General features: G+C 36.6%; 1 protein-coding gene across 5 annotated transcripts in view; it reads left to right on the top strand.

The window, feature by feature from the left end:
• ankrd10a (ankyrin repeat domain 10a) overlaps nucleotides 1–14,904 on the top strand; it is a 57,285-nt gene that overhangs the window by 24,528 nt on the left and 17,853 nt on the right. For all 5 annotated transcript variants that reach the window (XM_072578107.1, XM_072578108.1, XM_072578111.1 and 2 more), the window contains one exon: nucleotides 653–744. In XM_072578107.1, coding sequence (XP_072434208.1) covers nucleotides 653–744 — 92 coding nt within the window. The remainder of the gene's footprint in view (nucleotides 1–652; nucleotides 745–14,904) is intronic.

Raw genomic sequence — 14,904 nt, 5'->3', positions numbered from 1 at the left:
AGTTAACCGAGATTTCGAATTTCTTGCCCCCTGAGTAAATGTTTGTTAAAGCACCTTAAAAGGGTATTTGTCACATTCCTGGGAGAAGAGTTCATCAGTTGAGGTAGGTTTGAAGTCAAATATGAAAAATGATGAGTTCTTTGAAACTGCAGTCTGCTGACAACTTAGTTGGGGGGGGGGGGGTTGTTTTTGAAAATTGAAGTGGAGTTTTCCAGTTTTCCCCAGAGTCTGCACAATTTTTCTCCCAGGGGATAATATTTTGTGTGTGTGGTTACATGTTTGGCTGAGTGAGGCAGATTTAATTGCCTCAGAGGCCCTGCCTTTTTCACCCTTTCAACAGGTACAAATGCCTTTTTTAAACATGCGTTCTTCCATGGCTATTTTATAAAGGATTTAAATCTGAAATTAACTGGAATAATACTAATAATGAAAATTATCTTGTGAAATCCCTATGTTTGTTCTACTTTTGAAACAATGGCACGTTCTCTCGTTAGTTCTGAGTTTAGATTAGTGAACACTTTACAGACCTGGTTTGAAACACCTAGTTATTGCTGAAGAGATATTTCATGTATTTGATTGACCAGCTGTTGTATTCCAGTTTCAATATGAGATCTAGAGACTATACAGTGATGTTCCTCTCTTTTCACTGCAGGATGTTGTGGGTGAAACCCCTGTCCATAAAGCAGCACGATCAGGAAGTTTGGATTGTCTAAATGTCCTTGTATCTCATGGGGCTAAAACAGAGTAAGTGAACATTTCAGCACCTCTTGAGTAATCAGCAGAGTAATTCAAATGCTTGAGAGGCAATGGATTTAAGGCACATTTAAAGGAGCTGGATGCTTACGTTTTGGCTCATGGATTTTTAGACTAAAATAATCCCCTAAAATATTCGTCTATAGTATTTTCAATGAGTCTTTTCTAGTAACTTTACATTTTCATTCCAGTGAATGTTGTAGTAAGTACTTTCAAGCCTTTCAGATTACAAATTGATCCTGGTAACTATCACTGGATCCTGTAAGCTTGTTGTTTGTGGAAAAGAATTGCATTGTGGGTATTCTTAATCTTCACCTGAAGTGTTAAGGTTGTATTTAGCCAGTGTATTCTTCAGGTTAGAACCTACCCACACTAAAGTAAATTGGTAGGCTAACTCTGTTGTGTCCTAATCATACTTCATGGAGGAAGAGATTGGGAGAGGGGGGTCACCTGTAATTTCCCAAGGCAATGAATGAGGCTGTGTATATTCAGGAAACCAGCCCTTGACTGGTTTGATCATAGCATTAAGCTCCTTTAAAACCTATAGTCCAGCTTGTTTCACTGTTAACTTGTTAAACCTCTCCATAAATTAATGTTTAATAAAGTTTCTGCGCTTCCATTACTTATACTTAAAATGGAATAAGATTGTTTTTGTATCCATGCTTCTGTGCAACTAATAAATCAAAATCTACATTTTAAAGAACGCCATTGAGTAACCAACATGTCATTGAGCAGTTACATTATCAAATGCTGTACTAATTGGTTTCTAAACACCATTTTTAAATTTATACTAACGTTCTTAAATAGGCTGATTTTACAAAAAGGCAATAGAGAATAGAGTTAGATTGATGTCTAACTTTCTTATTTTTCCTCTAGTTTTTGAAACTTGGAATTCGCTCTAAGTTGTTTAACAAACCAAGGTATTCTCATTCAATGGAGAGTTATCCACTCCACAATATTTAGCTTATAACCACTTAAACTCCTGCAACCCAATAAGTACATTTGCTCCTTTATAAAGTTGAGAAGCTCACCTTCTTCTGTTTTGTTAAAGTTGAAATTTTAAGGTGTGCTGTCGGTGGAGTGCTGATCTCAGCATGCACATTTACTGGGTCCTTTGGTTTACTTTGGTCCGTTCCGTTAGAAAGTTGAAATGTACAAACCCTTTGAAAGTTTAGTAATGTGCCAAGAATGCAGGATTTATTCCATGTATTAATGTGTCCATACTTCAGCTTCATAATTGCTTCCATTAATTTAACCACTAATGTACTGTTTTCTTTTAGTATCATCTTAATTTCCTATTCTGTAACAATGCCTTAACCTTTTCACCCATAAAGAACAGGGAGTTTGATGAACATTGACTAGATTGGGTAGAATTAGCAAGCCCCGTGCCCAGGAGTTTCACACAGCAAGAACATGGATTGGAATTTTGGATGCAGTCAGTGTATCCACGTCCAGCTTTTAATTTTAATTGTGAAGGCGAACTTCCTAAAAAGGGCTATTCCATTAATTTCCATTAATGGCCCAACTCCAGTAGGTGTCCCTACCTTTTACAATCACTTAATAATTTCACAATATGTGTAACCTCTTTAGCTGCATATTGTCCTGTTCTTGATTGGCATCATAACCCTTGTAAATGTAAACTTTAAAATAACCCCAAAAAATTGTTATGCACACTGTTTGTTCAAATGTGAAGGTTTTATTTCAAACGCGTTCTTTAGAAATAGTGGATTTTCACTAAATTTAATGAAAGTTCCTTTAAAGCCTTGTTCCCTTTCAACTGCAAGTGATGATTCTCACAGTAGTGTCTAGTGACCCTAGCCAACAGTCTTTTGGATTTTCACCAAGTTCCCAAGTGAGTTCCTCAATTATTTAAACAAAACTTGCGCGGTCTAATTGGTCGCATTTGCATTGCTCAGTTAAAGATTTAACTCCATAATCGGCACACTAAAATTGTGGCAGTTTTGCTTAATGTCTAGATGGTTTAATACTTGTGTCATTAACAATTTTTTTTTAAATGCACAAACAAAACTACTACATTTGCACTATGATTTGTTAACAGATAATTTTGCAGGTATTGCATTTGCATTCTATTTTTTAGTTGATTTCCACAACATTAGCATATTTCAATTGGGCAGGAAATGCTTTTATCGTGGTTTGTGTGCTTTTCAATTTTATTTGACTCACCTTAGTGCATAGTTCAAGATTCTGTAAGCCGGAAAGACAGTGTTCACTTGCTTTCTTTTTCTTCTGCTTCTCCGTTTCCAAGTTCTTTCCAAATTAATCTGTGCTACTAGCTATTTATCATGCAGTCTATTTTCTTCCTCCATTCGGGTATCATTAGAAGATTTGCATCACTCAGATATGCATTCACATTATTAGGAGCATCTTATTATCCATTCAGTGAATGCAGGCTAGGTACAAAAAAAATCTTTTACACTTCTTGCCAATGTTGCATGCATATTAATCGCCAAGCTGAAGGAATTTGCAAGTACTTTGCATCTCTGGCTAGCTGCGCATAAATACATACACACACTCACTCCGGCATTGTTCAAACATAATTGCAGCAGAGCCTGTGACAAGACATTTGATGAGTTCAAAAGTCCCAAGTTCTGTGAAAGACACTTGTTCTCTTTGGAAATGAGACAACTAGCAGAGTACAAGGGAGTTGAACGTATACCCACATATAAATTATGCAGTGATGCTGTAAGTAGTAACCCCTTATTTAATCCTAGTACTGTGGATAGGGAGTACACAGTAAAACTCTGGTGTGTTCCTTTATGTACTTTCACCATAGTCATTAGTATGTTGAGATAGGGTTTTCTTTTAAAATATCACATTTGTTTCATTTAGAGAAAAATGTGTGAGAAGAAGAACATTTACAAATGAAGGGATTTTTAAAATGAAATAGTTTTAGCTAGCTAGTATGGACTGGGAGAGTTAAACAAGGGCTGGCAATGAGATCCGATCCATTCATCTTGCCTTAATTTAGTAAGAAGAAGTAAACAAAGACACGTTATTCAGGAATTTTGGTTTCTAAGACCAAAGAATTAGTGCAGATTGGGCAGGTATCAGTTGATATTTGTACATTGTGTGTTGGTGTTGGCTTTGATTGTTGACTAAATATTGAAATTTAATGACAAAAAGAACAGCATGACTTGGAGGTAGTTTAGTGTAAGCTAAGGAAGTGATACTGTTGTATTATAAAATGTTGATCAGGTGAGGAGTGTGGGAATTGAGATGGAGTGGGCTCAGGAATGACCATTCATCAGGAATTAAAGTAGGATGAGGACACCACAATCTAAATGCATTACTTTTTAATAGGAAGGAAATACAGAAGGTGGGAGTGGTTAGTGGTGAAGCCAGTGGACTTGCAGCGAAGTGCAAACGAGATTCTGGGAAATGCAGGAACTTGATCCTCAAGTACAAACTACTACAAACCGAAGGAAAATTAGGATATATTACAAGCAAAGTAGACTCTTGAATGATCAGAGTAGATGCAGGTTTTACACTGCAGGCAGAGAGAAATGAAGCATTTATGTTCAATGATAAGGGATGGTGTTGTTGGCCGTTGATTTCTGCTGCCTTTGATTGAAGTGGATGCAATGATGTAGTTTCATTGGAAGCAATAGCAGAAGTTGTTGCAGAACAGTGAAGAAAACATCAAGTTTAGTTTTGGTTTTCTGTGACACTTCTTTCTGAAGCAGAATGCAAGTGTTTGCAACATTTGGGACTTTTTTTCAAAACTCTTCCACAATCAGCTTCCTACCCACAGACATTGAAAATAAATACATTTTGTTTTGAGTGCCACTTCTTAATTGAGCCCTTGTCCTTACTACCGATTTCTATTGGTTTCATCATCTGTTAACCCTTGTTAAATATCATCGAGGAAGAAACTAAGTATGGTAAGATTTTTGGAAACTCCATAATTATTATTGTCGGGTTACTGCTTTATTCAGTATACGTGTTGTTTACAACTGATGCCATGGTTGCCTGCACTGGTTTCCTAAATATAACATGGATCTAAAAATCTTTCATCTTGTTAAAAAAATTGATGGAGGTAGGTGGATCAGGAATGCCAAAGAAATTCTAATCTCTTTCCTATCTGTATCTGTTATTATCATGCTCAGTTGCAGAGGGTGTATTGATCAAGTTAAACAGTCAGTGTCTTTTTCTAGTTTGGTTACAAGCTGTGCTCCCAAATTGGATTGTTGCTGCTGCTGGAATTTGTGTTAATGAGGTCTTTGGTTTCAGGTTTTTTTTGTAGCAAATGCTGAAGAGCATTATTTAATCAGGAAACAGAATTTAATAGATTGTAGGGAGGCCTGTAGGCAATGTCACTGAGGTTAAGTCGGGAGCAATGGATTGCAATGGGGGGAGGTGAGGAAATGCAGTCTCTTGCTAGGAATAACCACAGCAAGTAGCATTCACTGAATTAAAGGGAAAGTATGTTCATCTTGGAATGAAGCAGCTGCTTAGGAATAGAGGACCCTGTGGAGTGGAGGGTAGTGTAAAGAAGGTGGCAATTCTTCTGAACAGAAACAGGAAACTAAAAGTGATACATCCATGGGCAAGAGATGAAAGTAAAGAGGAAAACCCGAGGCATCAGTTGAACCCTTCGACCTGTGCAGTTGTGTTTAGTGAATGTTTTATGTAGGTACCCGTGGCCTCTGTGTTCAGTGAGGTTAGCCTGAAGTCCCTAGACCTTCCAAGGTTTCTTAATAAGATTCCTTCCAAAGTGCAGTCATGCACAGAAAGAAGTAACCTTTTACCAGGACATTGATTTTACTACAACTTGTATCAAAACAAAGTCAAGTTCTAAAGGTATAAACGGGCCAGGTAGAAATAATGGTGGTAGATGAAATTAAATAAAACTGCTAATTTATTCTTGGAGCGTAAAATTCTAAATGGTCAGTTGTAGTTGGATTCGACATAATGACATCTACCAGACAGAGCCAAGTAAACTAACTGTAAAATATTTTTCAGAGGGAATATTGGATAGCTGAAGAATGAAGGCATCAAGTACAGTTAAAGTGAAACTGCCCACAGCATAACTAAATTAGAAGTTGGGATATCAGAAATTGCTCCAACTTGAGGGCTTGGGGCACTGTGGATACGAATTTATTAATATGTAATTTTTCACCCATTTCAGAGTAACCTAGAAGTAAAATGTTTCCATCTTTTGCAGGTAAATACTTGGAATAGAGAAATGATCCACAAATCATGCAGTTTAATTCTCTTTTCTTTTATAGCAGCATTGTAATTCTACAAACCTCATTCTGTATGGAGCCCACGTTAGTATATGCTGCTACAGAAATTAAAATACTCCATGAATGGATAGATGTATTCCATATATTTACGGCCAGTACAGGACTTGGAAATAACATGAAATGGGTTAAACGGCATTATTAATTCAAGATGTATTCATGTTCGTGTTTCATTGTTAAGATTACTTTCACCAGCACCCCTTAATCTGTTTTATTTGCCATTGCCCATGTAACTGTAACAGTGCAGAGAATTGAGTCTTTAAGAGATTGAAAAATGTCAAATGTTTTCCAGCTACGTAATTTGAATTTGACTTGATTTTGAAGTAATCCTAGAAAGGGGGATCATTCCCAATAGAAACGCTGAAACTGCCACAGGGGCTTCATGGAAACCTTACAGTTGTGGCATTGAGTGCGCAGTATCGCTTCCCCTCAGCACACAAGGCATACCGTTGAGGTATTTGTTGTGGTGATTGGTTTTAATGCTATGTAGGAACTGCGTTATAGATCTTTTAGTTGTGCATGCTTTGTTTACCCTAATTTAAAATTACTTCAGATATGTAAACTAATATAGTTAAGTTGAGAAATTTTTGTTTAAATGTAAGTTATACACAATTTTTCAAAAAGAAAAGTGGTTTACTTATTGTGCTTAATTGCCGCATGATTGTAACCAGGAACAATTTGATTGTTGAAAGCGATATGAAATTTGCAGCTTATATAGATTTAACTGCTTTACTGTAAAGAAAACTGCAGTAACAGTATTAACATTGAATTTAATAACGTAGCTTAGAAAGAAATAAAATTTCCCTTGCAGTTCTTTTAACACCGCACTTCTCATTCTCCCTACTCAATCCTATGTGCCACTGTAAAGCAAAAGGACCCCTATTAGTTGATCATTCTTACAAATGAAAATTAAAATATCATTTTAGTTATGGAGTCATACAGCATGGAAACAGACCCTTTGGTCCAAGTAGTCCAAGCCAACCATTTTCCCAAACTAAATTAGTCCTAGTTGCCTGTGTTTGACCTATATCCCTCCAAACCTTTCCTATTCCAGTACTTGTCCAAATGTCTGTTAAGCGTTATAACTGTACCTGCATCCATCACTTCCTCATAGTTCATTCTACACATGAACCCTTCCCTCTGCTTTTTAAAAAAAGGGTTGCCCCTAAATGTCCTTTTAAATTTTTCTCCTCCCACCTTAAAAATATGCCACATAGTTTTGAACTCCCCATCCTAGAGGAAAGACCTTTGCTATTCACTTTATCTCTGCCCCTCGTGGTTTTATAAACCTCGTAAAGTCAATCAGATTTGTAATTGGCTGTTTGTTTTCTTGGCTTCAGGATCCACATTTCCCTTGTCATGTATCTGTAAAACCACTAATCTACTCAGGAGATTGTTTGCTACATAGCCCAGTCAACAATAAATTCACAGTAGTTTTTGGAAAGTTATTTTCTGAAATTACATGTTTAAAAGCAAATTCAGAATTATTTTTTCTGAAATGCAATGATTTGTTTCTCATTTGTCATTTTCAAAAGCAGTCCAATTTGTTAGGTATTCAGATTGCCAAGCTAGTAACTTGATTGTGTGACTCAGTAACTCTGATTCATAACTTCATTCAAACGGTTCTTTCAGAATTGACCACAAAATGAGTTGTCTTTTGTTTCTGAATGCTAACTTGTTCTGCATTGCACACACAGGTAACAAAATAGTGACTGGCATCATTTTGCACACCTTTTTGTTTGGTAGATGCTCCTGTTTGTAGGCTGACTCATTTCCCAGTCTTAAAGCAAGAAATTATTTCGTGCGATTTTTACCTTTCTGTTAATGTAACCTCAAATTCAAGAGAAAGAGTTGGAACTGTGCCTCTGCGTGGACATGATGCAAGAATCCGCCAAGACCAAGATTTCACAGGAAAGCAACTGCAGTGATGATGCATAACAACTACATTGGGCTGCACTGGAGATGCACAGATTATTTATAAGCCACTGTGGCATCATAAACTTTATATATACAATTGGATCCCCATAGGTTATGTTACAGTCTTTTGATACCAATACCCTTATTGTAATCGTAATTGTAATATTGTCACAAGGGTATCAGTACCATGTAGTAGTCAGTCATGAGAGATGTTTCTTGTACAATGTTAACTAAACCTGTGGAATATCCTTCCAAATGATTCTGCATTCTGTCCTCCCATTCTTCGGACGCATGTTAATGTCTGGCCAGTCTGCTAATTCAGGTAGGTAGGAAGATCCCAGTACCTTCAAAGAAGAACAGACATTTTTAATTAGAGTATCAATCAATTTTAGTCCATCATATATCAACACCAAAAATTAGCTGGTATTCAATATTTATGGAATTTGGGGACAACCAGTTTGTGCACAATGTGGTGATTGTAGAAGGAAGTTACTCACCTATGTGAAACATTCAGAACATCTTGAAGCAATTATCTTGCATTGTCTAACTGCAGTTCTTGCTTTATTTCGTTCTTCCAATTTTGGGTTAGGTGAACAGGATTTCTTCCCCTGTGTTCTTTTTTCAGCATTATCGATTGGCTAAAGTAGATGATGTTTGGCAGGTCCCTTTTCTCTGTGTTCCAGTGATTAATAAAGCCATAAAAAAATCTTTCAGCATTACTGCTGTCAAACACATAGAGTACTTGCCTGGATGCTACTATTTTCATAATTTTGGCCTAAGTTTTACCTTATGATTTGAGCAATGCTATTACTAACTTCTGTGATGGAACATAGGGACAGTAGATGCCATTTCACCTTTCAAGTGTACTGAGCATTAATTGGACCATGCTTGATTTGTACCTTAACTCAATTTTTTGCTTTATCCCGTGATACCCATATTCAATAAAACATTATAAGTCTTGGTCTTCAGGGGTCCAATTGTCCAATGTCCATCAACCAAGGAGTTAAATGAACTTGGGGTGATCGCTTAGAAACTGATGATTTAGTTTGGAAAGAATTTGTTACATCTGCTAAGTTTAATAAAGTTATTTTTTCTTCTGGATGTCATGCAAAACAAAAAGCAAATGCAGTGATAGAATGGCGATGGAGTTTCCATGTTATTATGGGCACAATGGCTTCCGTTTTAAATTTATTGCTGAATGATACATTTTTGCTAGTAGGAATTATCAGGGGCCTTATTTTATTTACTTAATGGTAAAGTTTGAATAGCATCGGCTACTGAAAATGCAACAGTGTAACATTGGGAGGAATTCTAAACCATATGAAAGGAGCCAAAGTTGGGTTTCGAAGGCCTAAAGATAAGATAAAGAAAATTTTCTAAGAGATGAGTTCTGATTTCATCATTTTTTGGAAATTATTATTGAGACAGAAAGTGTGTGATGCATCTTAATTTCAAGTTTATTGAGGAAGAAGAAGAATGGCATATTTGGAGCTTGGAAGAAATAAAAAAAAAAGAAGTGGATGGGCACGCCTGTAAATAATAAATTTAAGAACCGAGAGAAATAACATTTTCAGTACACATTGCAAGGATCGAACAGATAAAAGTCTGCCAATTGGAGATTGTGAGCAGTCAGAACACGTCTGCAGAAGGTTGAAATGTCATCGGTGTGAGGAAGGAACAGTCACAGAAAAGAAAGCATCCTAATGAAAGGAAAATTGAAATATCAATTTTGGGACTGAAAGGGTAGTCTGAGGAAAGAAAGTAATTGATATTAATATGATTTGAGCAATATTTGCAACGGTACATGATTCAAAGCTTTTAGTTATGTTCAAGATGATGATTCACCAAGAATTTTGCATTGTTGCCACTAAAGGACTGCACATGAACAACAAAATATTGATGATTGTGGTTCACTTTGGAGTGTAAATTGAATTAATAATTCAAACTTTTTATTACGCTGGCAAGTAAAATACCAGCAAAAGTACTTGAGAGTTAACAGGGATAGGACGGACTCAAGAAATTTTGCTTCGCAATGGAGCAATAGACTGATGGAAAGAAATTGTGAAGATGGCAAAGGACAGGGAACGTGATTTAAGCATACTTCGGTGGCTGCCCCCACAGCCCAGGGGTCTTTTCCTCAGTACCAAATTCAACAAGCTGGCTGTCAAGATGGCAGAAATGGACAAAAAAATCAGCTGCAAACCTGGAGTTCAGCCAAAACATTAGTCCCAAAGTTATATGCACAAGATGGGCCTAATTGGTGACTTTTTATGTAGCCAATAATCTGATTTGTTGTGTGCTGAAAAAATTTCCATCTCGACTTAACTGAGGTGCATATTCTTACATTATTTTCAGAATTTGCTCCAATTATTGGAGTTTTGAATTTTCACTAGGTATAAAAACTGAGTAGTATTTGAGTTTGCACTGGCTCACATAAAACATTTTGTGAGTTTGTTCCACTGTTGATTTATATCAGACATCTTGAGCTGAGGTAGTGGACCTTCTGAGCAAAATTGAATTTCTATTTTTATTTAAATTAGTTACCAGAAAAAATACAGGAACTTGTCACTGTTCCAGACTGTATTGTGGTCTGGCAACCTCAAATTTGACACTAACAGAAAACAACTAAAGTTACAAAGCATATGTTTGATATCTTACATGCATAAGAAGGTCAGCATAAATTCTAAGTTTCAACCCATTTTTTTGCCCCTTTTCTGTGATGTCTCTTGAGTATTTTAAATAAATCTTGATCAAACATAAATGTGTTTCATTTATTTCACTGGTTTGCTTTTGAAAATGGGAATATTTAAAATCATTTTTAAATCATGATTTGGTGTTTGTCTATTTTTTAAAACCAAACTTTAAAATTATTCCATCTTCAATGCCCTTGCTTTTGAGTATAGCATTTATATCTCCAATCCACCCTTCTATCACTATGCCCATTCAATGAACTATCATCTGCAATCATAAACATTCATATCACTTAATCAGTGCCTTCCTAATTAGACTTGAACCTGAATGCTGTATACTTATTATAATTTAACCTAATGTTAACATTCCTCTAACGCTTAACAGAGTTGACCAGCAAAATTGGAGGGTAGACTGTTAAGGGAATCACTGGCTTTTGTTTCCATAGCATTACTCTTTGTTTTTAAAGTGATTTGACATTGCAGAGAAGCATGTCTACAGGCACCCCTATTGTGACAAGCTTCCCTATATTATGCTTGAAATGTTTATTTTGACATCAGACAATTGTTCTTGCTGTGAACAGGTAGTATACACCTCACTGAAGCAATCAGTCACATGATGTCAGACACAGGTCTGGGAAAATGGAGTTATTCCCATTTCCCCGTGACTCTTGGTAGTGTTAGTATGCTACGTATCACTTGTTTTCTTGCCACTTAACTTTCATAGACTGGTACTATACACTGAATCCTAGCTGCTTCATATGTTGGTGAAGAATCTCTATTTTTAAATCATGTAAAAATGAGGAAGCACGCTATCAAGTACAGAGATTTTTAAAATAACATTTGCTATTATGATTTTGAATTCAATGTAACATTGACCTTTTATAATCTATGTGTAACTTTGTATCTGTTTTAAGTTGGTCAATCAATATTAGGCCAGATGCTAATCAGCGTGATTGTGGATGTTACACAGTAACCAGTAATCAGATATTCACTAATGGTATGCTTTTTCTGACTGCATTCTGTCTTTGATCTGGTGGAACTGCATTTAGGATGTCCAGAATCACAGTCATCACTCCATTCAAGTCTGTTTTGACATTGCTGTGAGAAAGAAACCCATGGCTCGTGCACATCAAGTTTGTATATCTTGTGAAAGATTCATTGGTGTACCAATGAAGAATTAGTGTTCATCACTGTGCTATTGGCTGACCATTGTTAATGAACTTGTTGGGGTCAGCCAGACTTGCCACTTTCCAGAATCTTTGATTGCTGGCTTCCAGCTTGCAACAGTGAACACTAATGTTGTCTTTGGCTTTCTTGCATATGTTGGGTGAAGGGTTTTTGCCCATCGGTACCCTACAAAGTTGACCTAAAGTTGATTACATATCATCTTACTCCCCACAGTAGAGAGAAGAAAGATAATATTGTTAACAATTTTTTTGATCCTTTCGACCCTGACTGGGAATATATTTGAAGATTAAGCCATTACAATGAATGGCCTACATTTGTGACAAATCCTTGTTTCTGGATATTTTTAATCAGCCTGTTCTCACATGACAGGGCTAAATGGGACTAGAACCTGGCACAAATATGATCTTTGTGTTTCTGTCATGTACTGTCCAATATCAAGTGGATTAGTTGTAAGAGAAGTGCTGTAGTCACTACCGTGTTTGTGCATTACAACATGGGGCTTAATTGTTCTTTGCTGCAATTATTATTCGTCTTGAATTTCTCTTTTTTATGTTAAGTAGCTTCAGCAAGTGCAGAAGAGCAGCTGAGTGGAAACATTCCTTATTAAGTTGTTGAATGCCATTCACCGGTCAGATTGCATATTTTTTGCAGTTTGGACCACAACTTGGCAGAATACAGTTTTCATGTTTTTGTGATCTCATCGACTTAACAGCCTTTGTGCCATTCCAGGTGAATTTGGAGCTTACTTCAGCTCACTCTCTACTGTTGATTTCCATTTCACTCAAGACTAGTGACTGAGCAAAACAATTATTTCGGCATCAGGTTGGGTTTTATTTTATTCTAGCTGTTCGATCATTGAGTTCCATCTGTGTTCTACCATTCTCATATTTTGTAACATTAGCTGTGAGATAATGTCTTCGAGAAACCAGAACTTGAAGTTGTGAGGGTGAATTGTGCTATTGAATATTGCCATTGTTTCATTACGCAAAATGAAGAATTAGTGCCCTGGACCAGCTGTGTGTTTTTTTTAAAAAGACGCGATTATACCCTCCAGCCTCCACTTGACTTGGGACTTGGTTGCAGATGAGCGAATGTGCTTGTGTGGTGTTCACACTCGACTGGGATTGTCTTCTCATTGAGTGAAGTATTCTCTGTACCAGTGAATGGTTTGCTACTGGTCAGTGAAGCTACAATCATTTATCTACCTCATCCTTCATCTTTCTGTCCAAGCTGCAGATTCTTGTTTGAAGTGTTAGGTCTGTGTTTGACCTCTTTGCTGTCAACTCGTGGAGATTCTCTGCTAAATTTATCGGTGCTTCAACTGTAGTCCTGAGTTCATTTCTAAAATAGCTTTGGAGCCCTTGGAAATGTCTGTAATGTTTTACCTAGTGACAGATATTTACAACAGAACCTCCTGGGATAGATTATTAATCTTGTATTTTTCCAAAGTTGAAGAGGAGTGTAAATAATACACAACAAACCCCACTACACAAAAAGTGACTGATTAAGTATTTTTTTCCAATTACACATTGAATTAATAAATTTGAAGCAGCACTGATTTATGTCTGTTCAAGAAGAAGGACAAGGAGGTGGGTTAGTTTGGGCTTTTGGATGGTTTTTGTTATTGATCATGAACTGAAATGGAGACCAGTTCTTAGACTGTTTAAATGTGGTCTTGCCGAAACACTGCTGGATGCAGTTTTGCTGTGGATTTTATCAGAATCGGTTCTTGCATCAGAACACTTGTTTGCCAGATAGTGCTATTAGGGTGTGTCAGGTGTATTATCTAAAATAAATGTTATTTTTTAAAAAAAACTTGCATTGCACGCATCCTTTCCACAGATTTACTTCAAATAGACCTAGTTCTTCTATTGTCACCTTTAACCCCGTTGTAAATTGCTATGTCAATATAGCCTATTACTCTCTCAAGTGCCAACAGTGTCTTTGCAAGTTTTGGTCATCCACAAGTTGATCATATGCAATCTCGTGAACAGTTTAACTTCTTGAAGTATTTTCTTTAGTTTCTTGCCACTGCCTCCAACCCCTCACCCAGAAAACTGGGAGTTTGACCATACTCTAGTTATTAATCAAAATGAATCTCCGTCACTTAAATATCATTGGATGAAATTACTTTCTGAATATGCTAACCTGTTAGATTTTTTTTGTTGCTTGTTTGTGTATCTGAAACACTGAGTGTGTGACCACGAACAAAGTGTTCAGCCAGCTAACTTCAGTCAACTGCAGGATTTGCCCCTTTGATGACCAATTTAACCTTTTTGGTAATTGTGTAGTTTGGAACAGATTTAATAAAAATACTTTGCAAGTACAAATTGCATGATTTATTTTTCAAAAAAGCATCCTGAAAATCTGGCTTTTGTTTGCATGGATTCTTGATTTGTTGACATACAGGACAATGGATGAATCAATGGATGCTCAAAACTTTGAAACAGAGCTTAAGAACTCTTAAGTTTAGCAGCAGTGATGTTCTCGGATTCTGAAAATAAACCTAGCTCTTGAACATTGGCCTTACAGATGTGGAAACTACTCATAATATGCCCTAGTTCCAAACTTACTCCCAGCCAAGCCCACTGTCTACAGTTACACTTAAGATTTGATCATTCTCATTTTATAAGATATTGTTATTTATAGTTATAATAGCAGAACTTAGGCACAGTATTAGAAGGTGAGCAGAACTTAGTCATAACTTTGGATTCGTACAGTATAATTCTACTGGAAGTGCTGATGAAACGAAGAAGTTAAGAATTTCATGATGGAAGGTGTGGGTGAGCTTTACGTTGTCAGTGAGAGCAAGTTACAGGCAGGGATAGTCCGAGTGGTGGAACTGGATGTGTTGCTGTTAAATTTAGCTCTATTAAGAAGTAGAGAGATGGTGGGCTATCAGGCTTAGAGCCAGTACGTGGCCCAGAAGACGAATAGATGGAATGTGATTGTGTGGAGTTCCTAGCATGAAACAAACTGTAGAGCTTTAATTTTTGCCAGTGTTTATGTGGAGTTCTAGCAATTTCATGAGTAGATTGTAGTCATGTACAAAAACCATGCAGAATTGAGAAATAAAGCAGTATGTTATTAAG

This window comes from Chiloscyllium punctatum, chromosome 9 (assembly GCF_047496795.1).
Source record: "Chiloscyllium punctatum isolate Juve2018m chromosome 9, sChiPun1.3, whole genome shotgun sequence".
Classification (NCBI taxonomy): Eukaryota; Metazoa; Chordata; class Chondrichthyes; order Orectolobiformes; family Hemiscylliidae; genus Chiloscyllium; species Chiloscyllium punctatum.
Note: the sequence above shows the minus strand (reverse complement) of the source record. Positions and strands in the feature narration are given on the sequence as shown.